The 14808-nt window shown below is 43.8% G+C and overlaps 1 protein-coding gene across 3 annotated transcripts in view; it reads left to right on the forward strand.

Moving 5' to 3' along the window:
- CLIP4 (CAP-Gly domain containing linker protein family member 4) overlaps window positions 1-14808 on the forward strand; it is a 56925-nt gene that overhangs the window by 21591 nt on the left and 20526 nt on the right. For all 3 annotated transcript variants that reach the window (XM_074989830.1, XM_074989828.1, XM_074989829.1), the window contains exons 7-8: window positions 2631-2749; window positions 10793-11029. In XM_074989830.1, the coding sequence (XP_074845931.1) occupies window positions 2631-2749; window positions 10793-11029 (356 nt within the window). The remainder of the gene's footprint in view (window positions 1-2630; window positions 2750-10792; window positions 11030-14808) is intronic.

Raw genomic sequence — 14808 nt, forward strand, 5'->3', positions numbered from 1 at the left:
TTTTTCTATTTGCAAAGTCTCGGGCTCTCTGAGTTGCCCTTATGATCAAGAGGCAGATTCAGCAAGGAAGAAGCAGGTTATGGGGTAGATCAGTTCTGGAGTATATAGTTGAACCTCTGTACTTGAGGTGTCCCCTGTCCAGGGACACACGTGATATGGATTCTGGCAGGAGGAGGAAGAGGAAGGAACTCTGCCAATATTGCTGTAATGCTGATATGCATGAATATCTATACCAGTAAACAGTTTGGTGCATTGTACTAAATATCCATCTGGTTGCATTATCCTGTAGTGTTGTCAGATGCTTCTCTTAAGTAGCTGTCATTAAAAGGCTTCAACTTTAAACACTGAAAAATGCATTTTTATAAATGTTGACAACTTGATGTCACATTGCTTGTCTAAAATGTTGTTTAGAGACCAGGGTTTGTTTACCAGATTTGTATAGGCCATTGTCAGAATATTAATCCATAAGCATAGGTGTTAGTGATGACTTTACCATCTCTCAAAAACCACTAGAGGATAGGCAGATGCACATATTTAGGGGTACAATTAAAAGGCAAAATCTTGACCCCTGTTGTTGTGGGAAACTGTTCTCTCTAAATACCTGTCACTGTTGCTGCTCAAACACTAGCCAAAATTCTCCATTCTAATAGGTCATATTTAATGAGAGTGTAGGGGCAACAAACTAGCCAGCAGCAAAAGACAAACCACTGTAGCTTCTGTTTAGAAATGCAGTCAACATCTTTTTGCACCAGCCATCCTCCACTTCCATCTTCTCAACCTGCTGCAGCAGAATGGCTCTTGTGCCAAGCACCTGGCCTTGTACTTGTTTACTTCTCCTGTACAGCTGCCCCAAGAAAAGGCAGGATTTTCTTTAGATATCAAAGAAAACATACCGGGGCAAATGACATGCATCTCATCTTCTCCCACGCTTCCGACAGCCACAACCTAAGAAAAACATGATTGTTGCCCTAAGAAGTGTATAGAACATCCTGCCAGACACAGTCTGTTGTTCACTTAATGAGTCTGGAGGTTTGGATTAGTGTAAAATATACTCTTTAACATTTGGGGAACACAGCAGATGCTTCCCTAACAATGCAGTTGCTATTTCATTTCTGATCTTGCGGATAAACAAATATGCATGTACAAACAAAACATTATATTTTGATTTCAGTGAGCTGTGTAGAGAGACCCTGTTACACCTTGGAAGGGAGGGGGTCCATAATTCACCTGTTGTGGGGGGAAAAAATTCACAAGATTCACGTAACCTTTCAAGCAAAAGGTGTAATGACTATGACATGTATTTAGAAAGGCACTTCTGAAGAGCAGCCAGTCACCACAGGCACTTGATTTACTGTTGCAGTGTTTTGTCTATATACTTTTGTTTTCATGTATGTTGTGCAAATTTACGAAGTCCCTGTAAAATGCAATAAAGGGGTATGCTGATAACCTCAGTGTGTGACTTGCATTTTGAGGACATGATGGTAGTCTGATATAGTTGAAGGTTTGCATTTAAAAATAAAATAAAAACCACTGGATTTTCAGAGGTGTCAAACACCTAGAGATCTCACTGACTTTAGTTGGTAGTATCTGTATTCTGCACTCCCTGAAAATCAGGCTGTCTACAGATGAGGAAATGTCTGGTCTGATCTTATTGATGGATTATCATGGATTGTAATGATAATAGTAATTTCAAGCTTATATATAAAGGGAACTAATTCACATTGTTGTAGTTCGATTTCAGTTAGGGCTATGCTAATACAGGGCAGAAACCTTTTAAAGTATTCCAGCAGGATCTATGTAGGACAGCTAGAATGCAGCACTTTATCAGTCTCACTGTTACGTGTTTTTGGTGTGCAAGGTAGACAGCCTTTCTGAAGTTAGCTCACATGTGAAAAGTTTTGTTGGTTTTCATGACCGCTGGTTCAAATTTGAACTAGATTGGTAACATCTGAAAGCCATATGAAGGCTGCTTGTACTGTAGGTGAAATGAGTTGGAATTCTGATCAATGTGTCCCTATCCTGAACTGGCAACTATTTTGCTAGCCACCAAAGATTGACTGAATATTGAAACAGAACTGTTTTCTATCAACTAAAAGTAATTGCTCCAAAAGGAGATTGAGGCACATTGGGATAATGTGGGGGAATTTAAATTATACTGTGCCTGTTCTTGAGTGGATTATAACATTTCATTTTGTTAACTGTCAATCCACAACTCTTTACTATCATTACAATCATTTGGTTTCTATGCAGTAAATAGAGGAAGTTGAGGAGGACGGTAGACAAGAGCGCACTTGGCTGGAAAACACTTTCTTGAAAGTTTCTAGGTGGCTTAAACAATGAGTAAAAATATAAACATGCAAATTTCTTGTTGTTTACCCAGAATACTCAGTCTTATATGCTATGTATTTAGATAGTAGCAGTTGGTGTTATGAAATGACAGGTTAACTAAGGTAGAAGATGGGAGTTCATAAAGCTTATGTGTATTACTAAGGAGGGGTGCTACATAAAATTGCCTTTGGTTACAGATAATGTTTGTTTATAAAACTTCTGAATACAACTTAAAATCTGTAGGGTGAAAATATTTCAAGTAACACCTTATCCATTCTCTCTCATGTAATGTTTAATTGCAGATGTTGATGCCACTTGCAGTGACTTTGATTTTGGAACAGCTTTGCATATTGCTGCATTTAACTTGTGTACTGCAGCTGTGAAGTGTTTACTGGAACATGGAGCGAATCCTGCCTTTAGGGTAAGGTGTCAGATTTTAGATGAATCAAAAGGATTCAGATTAATTACTTTGAGTTTAATATTGCTTCAGTTAGGTTGGTCTCAGGATGAGGGAGACAAGGTAGGGTAAGATATCTTGTATTGGACCAACATTTGTTGGTGAAAGGCTCAAGCTCTCAAACTACCTGGAATTTAGATTTGTGGAGGAAAAAAAATGACATTTCTATGCCAAATATAAGTTGGGACATGGATAGTTAAGTGGCGCAAGGGATAACATTGGTATGTCTATGCTTGTCGGGTGGATCTCCTGGAGTTCAGTTTTGCACGTCTGGTAAAGATGTGCAAAATCAATCTCTCTGGGGTCTACGATAAAGCCCCTGTACTTCTGCTCTTACATTGCTAGAGGCTAAAGCCAAGGACACTGGTTTTGTGAATCATTACAACAACCATCCTGCTAACTTTCAGTGGCCAGCATCAAACCCTTTTTGCATAACCAAGCTAACCCGTATTGTCCACTCGTTTTCAAAGGATTGCTTAACAATGGCTTGGTCTGCCCTAGATCTTAATCAACTGCAGATAAGGGATTCTAGCTAGGGCAATTATGTAGCTAGAGTTGATGTATCTGCAGTCGACTGCAAGGTCTGTCCTCACTGAGGGTGGTTGACAGGAGCATTTCTCCTCAGGAGAGCAGGAGCACAGGGGGGTCAACTGTGGAGCCCAGAGAGATCGATTTCACATGTCATGGCTACTTTAGGGGAAAATTTGCTTGCTTGCCCCTGGTAACTGAGAGTCTGAAGGCATGTCTTCACCGTGGGCTGGATCAATGGGCATTGAGCAATCCACAGACTGCCTAATCCTCTCCTGTTGACTCAGTACTGCACCAAAATGAGAAGAGTAGGCTGAGTTGACAGGAGAATGTCAGTTGTAGACATATCACTGAGAAGATACCACAGTAAGCAAGAATTTGTTGATTTCAGCTATGTTATTCATGTATCTGAAGTTGCATAATTTAGGATGATGGCCCATGGTAGTATAGACAAGAACTATACCAGCAGTTCCCAACCTTTTCCAGATGGGGACCCATTTTGACAATTCAGGAAGACTTGGTGACCCAAGGCAATTCAAAAATTAGGGTGGCGAGGGGAGTGGAACCGTAACTGGCTAATTTTGCACCTGAGACAAGAATATAAAACTGTGCCCCCTCATGTTTATATATTCATAATAGTTACTTCATAGAAAAGGGGAAATACTAATAAAATAATAACACTACATTTACTATAGTTAGTCAGAGTTATGGTGGTGGAAAGACGCTCATCCCCAAACTGCTCCCTCTGGCTTAAAACCCACACTCAGGGGCTAGGGGAGTTGCACTTGGGCTAGGGGGGCTAAGGGAGTCACAAGGACTGGAGGGGCCTAGAGGAAGCATGGGGGAGTCACACTCAGGGGCTTCAGGGGACCGGGGGGGGGCTCAGGGAGTCACTCAAGGGCTACAGGGGGTGAGGGGAGTCACACTCGGGGGCCAGGAGTCACTCAGGGCTTGCAGAGAACTAGGGGAGTCACACTCGGAGGCTGGAAGGGTCTAGAAGGGGCTAGGAGAGTCACTCTCGGGCTCGGAGTCACTCGGGCTGCAGGGGGCTAGGGGAGTCGCACTTAGAGGCTGGAGGGGTCTACAGGGGGCTCGGGGAGTCAGTCAGGTGCTAGGAGTCACTCACAGGCTGGAGGGAGTTAGGGGAGGCACAGAGCCCTGCAGCTGGAAGCTGGATGGAGCACAGAGCCCCAGCTGGCGGTGGGGGAACTTTGCTGGTGTTTCCTGCAGAGGCTGGCAGCCAGGGAGTTGATCAGCTTTGCCCTCCTCCTTCAGACTCAGGCCCTCACCTTACCTGAGCTGGGGGCTGCTCCTTAGGTGTGCAGTTCTCTGCCCTGCTGCTGAAATAGTTCTCAGTGTAATTGGCTGGCTTAACTGCCTGATGGCTGTTTCTCCAATTAAGAAGTTGAGAACCACTTCAGGAGTGTGAATGGCTTCTTAATAGCCACCTGTGGAGCTGCCCAGCCCAGCCCGTGACCCTTTTGAAATGTAATCATGACCAATGTTTGCATCCAGACCCATAGTTTGGGAAACCCCGAACTATACCATAACTGAATAGCCACTTAGCCTGAATCCACTGACTTGAGCCTGCTGTGAGTTTTTAATTCCAGCATAGACATACCCACCAAATACGTTTGAAACATAAAGAAGAGCTCTGCGTGAGATCAAGTTTGTCTTGGTCACCGGCAAACCTACCTTGTCTCTCTTGTAATTTAAGAAAAATAGCCACATGCCCAGAAAAGCAAAAAGTTTGTGGCTTTGGTCAGATGAAATGTATTATGTTGACTGGTAGTGAATTTTGGAAGATTTTCCTTTTTGGGTGGCTGTGGATGTGTTATGTATCCAAACTTAGATATCAGTCAAGATTTGGTTCTGTCTAAAAACTGCATTCCTCAAATTTTCCCATTTGTATTGGTTAATGGCTCTTTATCCCCCAAAGTAGCCATTATCAGAGGGCTTTGCCTCTGTTCAGAAACATAGGAACGCAACCTAAGATCATTGCAAATGCTGCGTATTAACCAGTGTTAGGCTTGCCCTAGTCATGTAAGCCTAGACACAGTCTCTCTCTGACACATCTGAATGCAACTTTTGGCAGCTGAACCTCCCATATTGCAGATTGTCTCTGACTTTGCTCTGAAGGAAATGAGGGTGATTTCTCCTGTGGATGTTCTTAAGAGAAGATTTGGCATTCTGAGACTAATAGTGTGGATTTTGGGTATAATTATCAACGTGTAGGTTAAGATATAGTGCTCAGCTAGCCTTTCCACATTCACTTGTATGGCTTTAAAACAGTTTCCTGGGTATCTCCTCAACTAGCAATCTCTGGAAAAGGAGAGATTGTGGCCACACCTGTCATAGGTAATGATCTTCCACAAGCTATTGCCTGTTTTTCCTCCTACACTTCTACTAAAAATAAGTATATGAAAATTATGGGCATGCGTAGAGCACATTAATAAAGAGAGAAATGAAAGAGCTACTGTACTATTTTTAAAATGATTTCATACAAGCTTCCATCACAATGTCCACACGCTTACATATTCCTTGTATGGGTTGAAACCCTCTTGTCTGGCACCCTCAAGACCTGACCAGTGCTGAACGAGCGTTTTTGCCAAACCATGGGAGGTCAATATTTTCTAGCACATTACCAACATTTGCACTGCTTATCGGGCTCATAGAAGACATTTAGGGGTAAATTACAGGTAGATAACAGCACAGAACACTGAGCGCCATGACTGGGGGGCTGTAAATAAACTTTATAGGACCATGGGAAACTTGGCCACACTGACAAATGGTCATCTGGCTGACTAAAATCATGCTGAATTATGGGTGTTGCTGCACAAGAGTGCTCAGGATTAGAGGTTCATAATGTCCTTGCCGTTTTCACTGTTGCTACCATGTTGAGAGAGCCAGTTTTAAACCTTTAAGCAGTCTGATTTGTAAATGCTTCTGTGAATATTTGATTTGCTCATTTTACGAATTGCAGCATGTCAGTCTTCATGCCCAGCCAGTTGTGTACTTAGATTGCATCCTCCATTAGGAACTAGACTTAGGGCATAAAGAGTTTTTCATGCATAAGAGGTCTTCTAAGCCCTGTCAATACTAAAGTACAATTATGTATTTGAAGCCAGTTCATGATGTTCTCATTTGTACTTTGGGGCAGGAACTGTCATTTATCGTGTTTTTTACAGTGGGTCTCAACCTGGTATTCTTTTGATGCTGTCACTATATAAATGCTAAATAATAATCTGATCTTGTTTACAATAAGCATAGCTAAATTGACTGTGGGGCAGCTGCTTTCATAAACAGTACGGTCTCAGAGTACGGGAGGGTTCTGTTCCACGAACCCTCGCGTAAACCCAAATTTTGCATAAGTGGGGGTCCGGCTTTTATCCCCGGCAGAGCACACCTTCTGCAGCCGGGGAAGCAGCAGAAAGGTAAGTCCTGGGCTGTGCGGGGGGGTGGGGGGGCAGGGGGGGGCGCAGTTGGGGAGGGTTAAGCCTGGTGGTGGGCTGGGGCTGGGGGCTAAGCCTGGAGTGGGTTAGGGCTGCAGGGGGGTGAGGGGTGGAGTTGAGCTGGAGCTGTGCGCAGGTGGTGAGCTGGGCTGCGGTGGGGGGGCAGGGAGTTGAGCCAGAACCAGAGCCATGAGTGGGTGGTGAGCTGGCAGGGTGGGTGGGTGGCTTGTGAGCTGGCGGGGGGGTTGCACCAGAGCTGTGCGCGGTGGCAGGGGGCTTGAACCAGAACTGCTTGCAGGTGGTTTAAACCAGCCCAGGGGGTGGAGGGGTGAGCTGGAGCCATGTGAGAGAGAACGTAAGCCAGAGCCAGGCATGGGTGTGCTGGATAAGCTGGAGCTGCATGCAGGTGGTGAGTGCAGCTCAGGGGGGAGCAGCTCTGGGGCCATGCGGAGCTGAGGGGGGTTGAGCCAGAGCAGGGGGAGCAAGTTAAACAGAACTGGAAATTGCGGTACAGGGTTTACAATAGGAATTAGGGTCAGATGCATAAGAGTGGGGTCATGTACTCTGAGATCTTACTGTACAGCCATAGCAATCTTGTTTGTGTCTGCAGCTACAAGGTTGTCTAACAGTCTTTGTTATTCCAGCACTCTAGGAAAGTCTAGGTAGCTTTTTCATATTGCCTTGAAATAAAGTTCCCAGGAGGCAGTGTACTGTGGGGTGGCCTATCTCCTAACTGAAAGGCAGGAGTGAACTGGTCTACAACTGTGGCAATTTAGGCCACTGAGAATGAAGCATTGCTAGCTGTCCTAGTTACTGACCATGTACTAGGCGTCTGGTGGTGTGAGCAGATACAATCCATGTTTAGAGTCAAGCGTGTCAAAATCTAGTTAAAAACCTGGTCAAAAATTGTAGCAGTGACTGTGCCTTGGCTAATCACATCAGATTTGGTAAGTTGAGGAAGATGGAAAGTCTGCAAGATGATAGCTTTTCAGTGGTCTGCCTCCTTTTATTATTGCTCTTGGTCAACTAGTCCCAGAGACTGTATGTAACTTTTTAACAAGTAAACACACATTGTATTGGAGAATCCTTAGTTTGTGTGCCCATGATGATATGGAAACTTTCCGAACATCGTTGGAGTCTGGTTTTTTTTTTTTTCATTTCTTCATAATATGCACTCTATAAAATATGGTAGTTTGGCTCAGTCAAATGCCTGTCTGATACATCTATATGCAATACTAGCTAGTTGACCCAGTATTGCTTGGATAGTTAAGTGAAGCAAGCTTTTTTTTTTTTTTTTTTTCTTTTCTGCTGTTTGGAAAATAAAAGGAAAATGTATATGGTTTATGCAAATGATTATATTTTTGGAAAAAGAAGGAAAAAAAGTATTTTGTATTAATGCGATGTCTGAGTGATTCAAAGGTTACATAGAGTTTGTTGCTAGACAACATTTGCAGTCTTGGCCTTTTGCTAGAATGAATAGAGGGGCTATGCAAGTGTTGGCACATGGGAAGGCTCTCATTGACTTGGGGCTGGGATTTTTATTGTAGGTTGGTAGCAGTGTTCTCTGTAAGCTGAGTGCTTAGGCGGCTGCACAGGAGAGATTCAGGTGCCACCCAGCTGATGAGCAGAATGCAGACAACCACCTACAGTGGGCAGCACATGTTTCTACTATTGGTGCACATGTCTTGGTGCACATAACAAAACTTATTCTGCCCACAGATGGAAAAAAAATTAGAGGGCGAACTGGTTGGTAGTTACGCAGACTCTGGTTGAATGTTTCCTAGTGCTGTTCCTGCAAAGAGAGGTGTGAAGCCCCCCATAACTTCAGCAAAGCCCCATGTGGGCAGTGTGTGCCTGCCTGGATTGTGCCACAAGGCTTCAGGTACTGAAACAGGGTTATCATTTTTTAGGTCTGATATCGGGAGATCTTTTCAGGGACCCAGGATGGATGAATTATCATTGAAGAGTTTTTTTTCTTTGAATAAATCTTGAGGAATCCTTTTTTATAACTTTTTTTTTTTTTTCAAGTACTTTGTTTATGCAACTGCTTTATTTTTCTTTCAGCGTGTAAGTCCCACATGCAATAAGATGAAGGCCTAAGACCATATAGCACAGGGCTGGTATGAGGCCTATGGCCCAGCAACAATGAACAAAACATGGCTGAAAGCAAAGCTAACCTGTGAGCAAGGGGGAGGCCTTTGCTAACAGAACTTGGCTCAGACAGGGCTGAGTGCAAAACACTAATTGGTGATCAGTCCAGGTGCAGAACAATAATTTTTGTAAGTTGAAAGCACAAGGTACCACCAACTCATTAAAAAAGACCTCAGTACCTATTCCTTTCAGATACCCAGGTTCAGGAAAGGGTCTAAAATGACAGCATGACGGATAAGAGATGATTTAACCAAACCACAAGGTACAGGGTGATGGGTGGTAACTGGTACGTCAGCAGTGAGGGTGCTTTGTTTGTACCTGTGTATCTTATGTGGTGTCTTGGGGATACTCTGTCTGTCTGACCTAGGGGGGCAGTGGAATTCCCACTGACTGTGTCAGTCCATTGGCACAGGTACATACGCGCAGTAGATCAGCAAAGTATACTGGACAAGTGTTTGTACCTGGCTTGGCAATGAACCCAGGCCAGGTGCCTTTTGATCTTTATTTGGTCTGTGGTCTTTGGGGAACCTGATGGAGTCTGCTTCAATTATTGGGCCCGTATAGTTGAACACGCATGCAAGCAGCCTTCTAGTTGTCATCAATGGAGCCAAAGACCCATGGGGACACAATGGCAGTAAATCTGCCAAACTACGCTACATATACATACAGTATAATTCTGTTTTACAAGTGGTGTAAACCTCACTGAAGAATCCATTTATAACTGTTTAATCTTACACTAAGGAAAGTGTTTTGCTCCTCGGAATACTTCAAAATTATTTTTGTTGGCATTACTGGTCAGAATTTTCAAACCTAGGGCTTAGACTTAGTCTTTTAAATCCCTGTTTGGGTACAAATTTTTTTTTTTTTTCCCAGAAATATTGAGCATCAGTAAGTGCTTTTAAAGTGAATAGAAACTGTAGATGCTCAGCACCTTTGACAGTAAGGTTCACTTATGATTGGGGTATTACCAAATTCATGGCCAATGAAAAATGCATCACGGACCATTTAACACTGGTCTTCTGTGTGCGTTTATCCAGTTCTGCACAGATTGCATGAGAGACTGGTATTTCTCAAATTGGGTCTCTGACCCAAAAGGGAATTGCACAAGGGTCACAAGGTCATTTTAGGGGGATTGTTGAAATTGCCACTTTTACTTCTGTGCTGTTTTCCGAATTGAGCAGCTGGAGGGCGGTGGCTGTTAGCCAGGCACCCAGCTCTGTAAGCAGCACCCATCACCAGCAGTGCAGAGGTAAGAGTGTCAGTACCATATAATTCCCTTTTTCTGTGTTGCTGCCTTCAAAGCTGGGTGGCTAGAGAATGGTGCCTGCTAACTGTGGATCCCACCTCTGCAGGCAATGCAGCAATAAGGGTGGCAATGCCATTATCCCATACCTGGCATCTGTGCTGGTGGTGGCTTGTCTTCAGAACTGTGCTTCCAGCCAGCAGCCACTGCCCTCCAGCTGCCCAGCTCTGAAGATAGTACCACTGCCGTCAGCAGTGCAGAAGTAAGGGTACCAATATTGCAGCCCTTACAATAACCCTGTAACCCCCACCCCCAACTCCTTTTTGGGTCATGACCTCTACAATTACAATGCTGTGAAATTTCAGATTTAAATAGCTAAAATTATGCAGTTCATGAGCCTTAAAATCGTATGACCATAAAATTGACCAAAATGGACCATGAATTTGGTAGGGCCTTGCTTATGATGGGTTTAGATGTGTAAATCTGAGCAACCATGTTTAAAAACAGTTGTTGTAGCCAAAGGATCTTAAATCTTATAAACGTATATACATCCTGCACATCCAGGATTTGCTTGTCTTTATGTTAAGTCTTCTCATTAACTCTGCCCTTTGTTGTCGTGCCTTCCTTACCTAGAATGACAAAGGACAGATTCCAGCAGACGTGGTTCCTGATCCAGTAGATATGCCATTGGAGATGGCAGATGCTGCAGCAAGTGCAAAAGAAATCAAGCAGATGCTGTTGGATGCAGTGCCTCTGTCATGTGATATCTCAAAGGTCATGCTTCCAAACTATGATCATGTCACTGGCAAGGCTATGCTTATGTCACTTGGCCTGAAACTGGGAGATCGTGTTATCATCGCAGGGCAAAAGGTAAGTGAGTAAATGTTACACCGTACAAGGTAATCACTGTGAACAGGGCATTTGTAGTTTGTTTGAAACTTATTTCTTACCTGTAAGTGTAAAATAACTACTGGAAGGTATGAAATATGGAGGGGAGCAGAGGTATTTCCATTGGTGGAAAGGAAAATCCCCTCAAGTTTGTGTTCATAGTAAAACTTTCACTGGTGTGAGAAATTAGTTTTGACAGGCAAAATCTGTATTTTGTACCTGCAAATGATTCCTTAATCTACCATAATAAATGAGTGAGTCTTAGTCTTCATAGGGTGTATTAGAATGTGGGTCCCAAATACTTCCAGGGCTCTCAAATGCCATTTGCAGAATCTTGTGACATAAGTATATATTTTGTAGAAACAAAAAAGCAGTCAGGTAGCACTTTAAAGACCTAACAAAATAATTTATTAGGTGATGAGCTTTCGTGGGACAGACCCACTTCTTCAACCGTAGCCATACCAGAACAGACTCGAATATTTAAGACACCGAGAACCAAAAACAGTAATCAAGGTGGACAAATCAGAAAAGAATGATCAAGATGAGCATATCAGAGAGTAGAGGGGCCGGGGGGGAGTGAAGCCAAGAATTAGATAAACCCAAGTAGGCAAACGAGCCCCTACAGTGACCCAGAAAATTCCAATCTCGGTTCAAACCACGTGTTAATGTGTCGAATTTGAATATAAAAGAGTTCAGCAGCCTCCCTTTGAAGAGTGTTGTGAAAATCCCTCTTCAGTAACATGCAAACTCTTAAGTCATTAACAGAATGGCCACTCCGTTAAAATGTCCGCTAACAGGTTTGTGGATCAGGAGTGTTTTTATACCTGTTTTGTGCCCATTAACTTTGTCGAAGAGAGTTTGAAGTCAGTCCAATATACAAAGCATCTGGGCATTGTTGGCACATGATGGCACATATGATGTTAGCTGAGGAACATGAGAATGTGCCTGTGATTATGTGAATAACCTGGTTAGTCCAGTGATGGTATCTCCAGAAAAGATATGTGGACAAAGCTGTCAGCGGGCTTTGTTGCAAGGAAAAGTTCCAGGACTGTGGCGGCTGTTGGTGAGAATTCTCATAAGGTTGGGAGGTTGTCTGTAGGAGAGAACACGCCTATCACCTAGGGCCTTCTGGAGTGTGGCATCCTGATTAAGGATAGGTTGTAGGTCTTTAATAATTTATTGCAGTGGTTTGAGATGGGGGCTGTAGGTGGGACCAGTAGTGTTCTGTTCTTGGCTTTTTCGGGCCTATCTTGGCGTAGCTGGGGATTCATCTGGCCCTGTTGATTTTGTTTTTTTAATTTCTTCTGGTGGGTAATTCAGGTTGGGCCATGCGGGTGCCCATAGCAGCTCCACTAATCTGGAGGTATAAATTGTCCCCAAATGGGAAATAATTGTTGGTAAGAACAAAGTTTTATAGAGGTCAGACACCAGATTGGCTGTGGTGACATCAGGGATGGTATTCCTGATTGCTTGTGATCAGTTTTCGTGTGGAATATTAGTGTACAGAGCCTCTACATCCATTGTGACGAGGATGGCATTGTCAGGAACTCTTCCGATGTTTTGTAATTTCCTCAGGAAGTCAGAGGTATCGTGGAGATAGCTGGGAGTGTTGGTGGTGTAGGGTTTGAGGAGGGAGTCCACATAACTGGATAGTCCGGTGGTAAGGGTCCCAATACCCGACATGATAGGGTGTGTATATATTGTAGGTTTATCTTCTTTCAATTCCAGAAACAGGTAAAAGATCCTTTTAATTCTGCTTAGCATTTAGTTTCATTGATGCAATGCACTTAACATCTCCTTTGATGAAACACTGGTATGTCAAAGAGGTGGCACTGTGGTCTAAGGCAGTGGTTCCCAAACTTTTCAGCATCACACCCCCCCTTATGATTTTTGAGACACCTTCAGGCTCCCACCACCTCTTCTTTACCATCATCCACCCCCCCCTTAACCAAAACTTCAATTCATAATTTAAATAAACACAAAATCTTGATATAAATGTTATTTAAAATTAAAAATAAGCACATAGTTTTTGTTGACCCAAAAATTTAATAAAAATGTTAATTTAGCATCAAAACAGCAAACACAAAATGAATTTAATGTGAAAGATGATGCTGTATTTTGTTTGCAAGTGGGAAATCCCAGGTTTGAAAGATGAACATGTGCAAAACAAATTGTTTTTGAAATTCAGTTGATTTCTTTGTTCGTTTTTAATGTGAATAAACTTGAAAAGCTTTTTTCACAGGGGTATATTTACAAACATGGAAGAAAAATACATGGCACTTCTTCCCCAACCTACAAGTACACTGGGAAAAATTTTATCCAAAATTTCTCCAAGACTGAGGTTTCAAAATTCTTTTGCACTTGAATCATATTTTATTTCAAGTATTTGTTCTTGCAGTATTTCTGGCAATGTATCGACATCAACATTGAATAGAGGGCTTAGTAATTTATGAATGGGGTTGCCAGAAAAGTTGTCTGGAAAATAGCGGATAGCAGACTCAATGGTGCTGTGCTGCCCTGCCCAGAGCTGTGCACCAACCACTAAAGCCTTAGTGTTTCCCTGCTTCCCCGCCCCGCCCCAAGCCCTGGGTCCCTGTATCTCCTGCTGGACCTTCTTCCCTGCTGGGAAGACACCAGCCCAGCCACAGGATGTGATGGCTGGTTGCAACCCCAAGCTGGACATGGCGTGAGCCCTATGGGCACCAGCTCCACCCCATGTGGGTTGCTGGCATGTCCCCAGAGCTGCAGGCACAGCCTGGACCCTGAAGAGACCAGCTGCTGGCCCCATCCCAGCCCAGAGGCTGACTATGGACTGGCCATGCTAATGGCACAGCCCCCACCTTGCAGATGCCTGGTGCAGCCCTGGCTGGCCAGCTGCCTGAGCCCTGTGACAGCTACCAGAGCTGCCCACACCAGCTGCTGGGGCCACCTGCCCACTCGCCTGCCAGCTGCTGGGGCCAGCTGCCCACCCAAACAGCAGGTCAGCCGCCTGAGCCCTGCATTGCTGGGGCTAGCTGCCCGAGGCCCACAAGCCACTCACTCGAGTCCCTCCCCTCCCACAAGGCCATGCACTACCAGCCCCTTGCTCTTACCCCATCTCTCTCCCCTCCCCTGAGCCAGGCTCCCCCAGTACCCATCTAACTCCATCCTCCTCCCTCTCCCCACAACCCACGCTCCTTTGCAGGAGGAAACTAGCTCTATGTGGGTCTTTGCTTGCAGCCTCCTTTTTATGGCAGTTGTGCTGGGTCACCCACATAAAATAGCAGGGACTGAGAGCTGGAAGCAAAGGCCAGCCCTTTCTTGGAGAAGGGGGAATGAAGGGGGTGAATGGGTCAGCTCATGCCCCCCTGGAATTTCTTCAGACCCCCCCCCCCAGTTTGGGAAACCATGATCTAAGGAGTAGCGAGTACTTCAAAATTTCAACAGCAGTCATTTATCTAATCATTTTGAAAGCTGTCATACAACAGTTAACTAGATGAGTTTGATTGGAAAACTGTTAGTATATATGTAGTCACATACCTTTTTCTTTTCCTGTATATAGCAAGGGCTTAGCAGTTACTTGAAAAACTCTAGGTTTTTTTAATAGGATTCCATAAGCACATATGCAAACTTCTCAGAAACAAATATGTACAAGAGCAGAATTCAGCATTTGGGTATTCATGCACCTGTGGTAACAGTACCTACATATTTGATTTTTCTAATTGTTAATATCATAACTTTAGAGAGAGAATTTTGTTCTCTTATGCTTCAAAAACTTGCCT

The sequence above is a fragment of the Carettochelys insculpta genome, chromosome 3, assembly GCF_033958435.1.
Source record: "Carettochelys insculpta isolate YL-2023 chromosome 3, ASM3395843v1, whole genome shotgun sequence".
NCBI classification, from domain to species: domain Eukaryota; kingdom Metazoa; phylum Chordata; order Testudines; family Carettochelyidae; genus Carettochelys; species Carettochelys insculpta.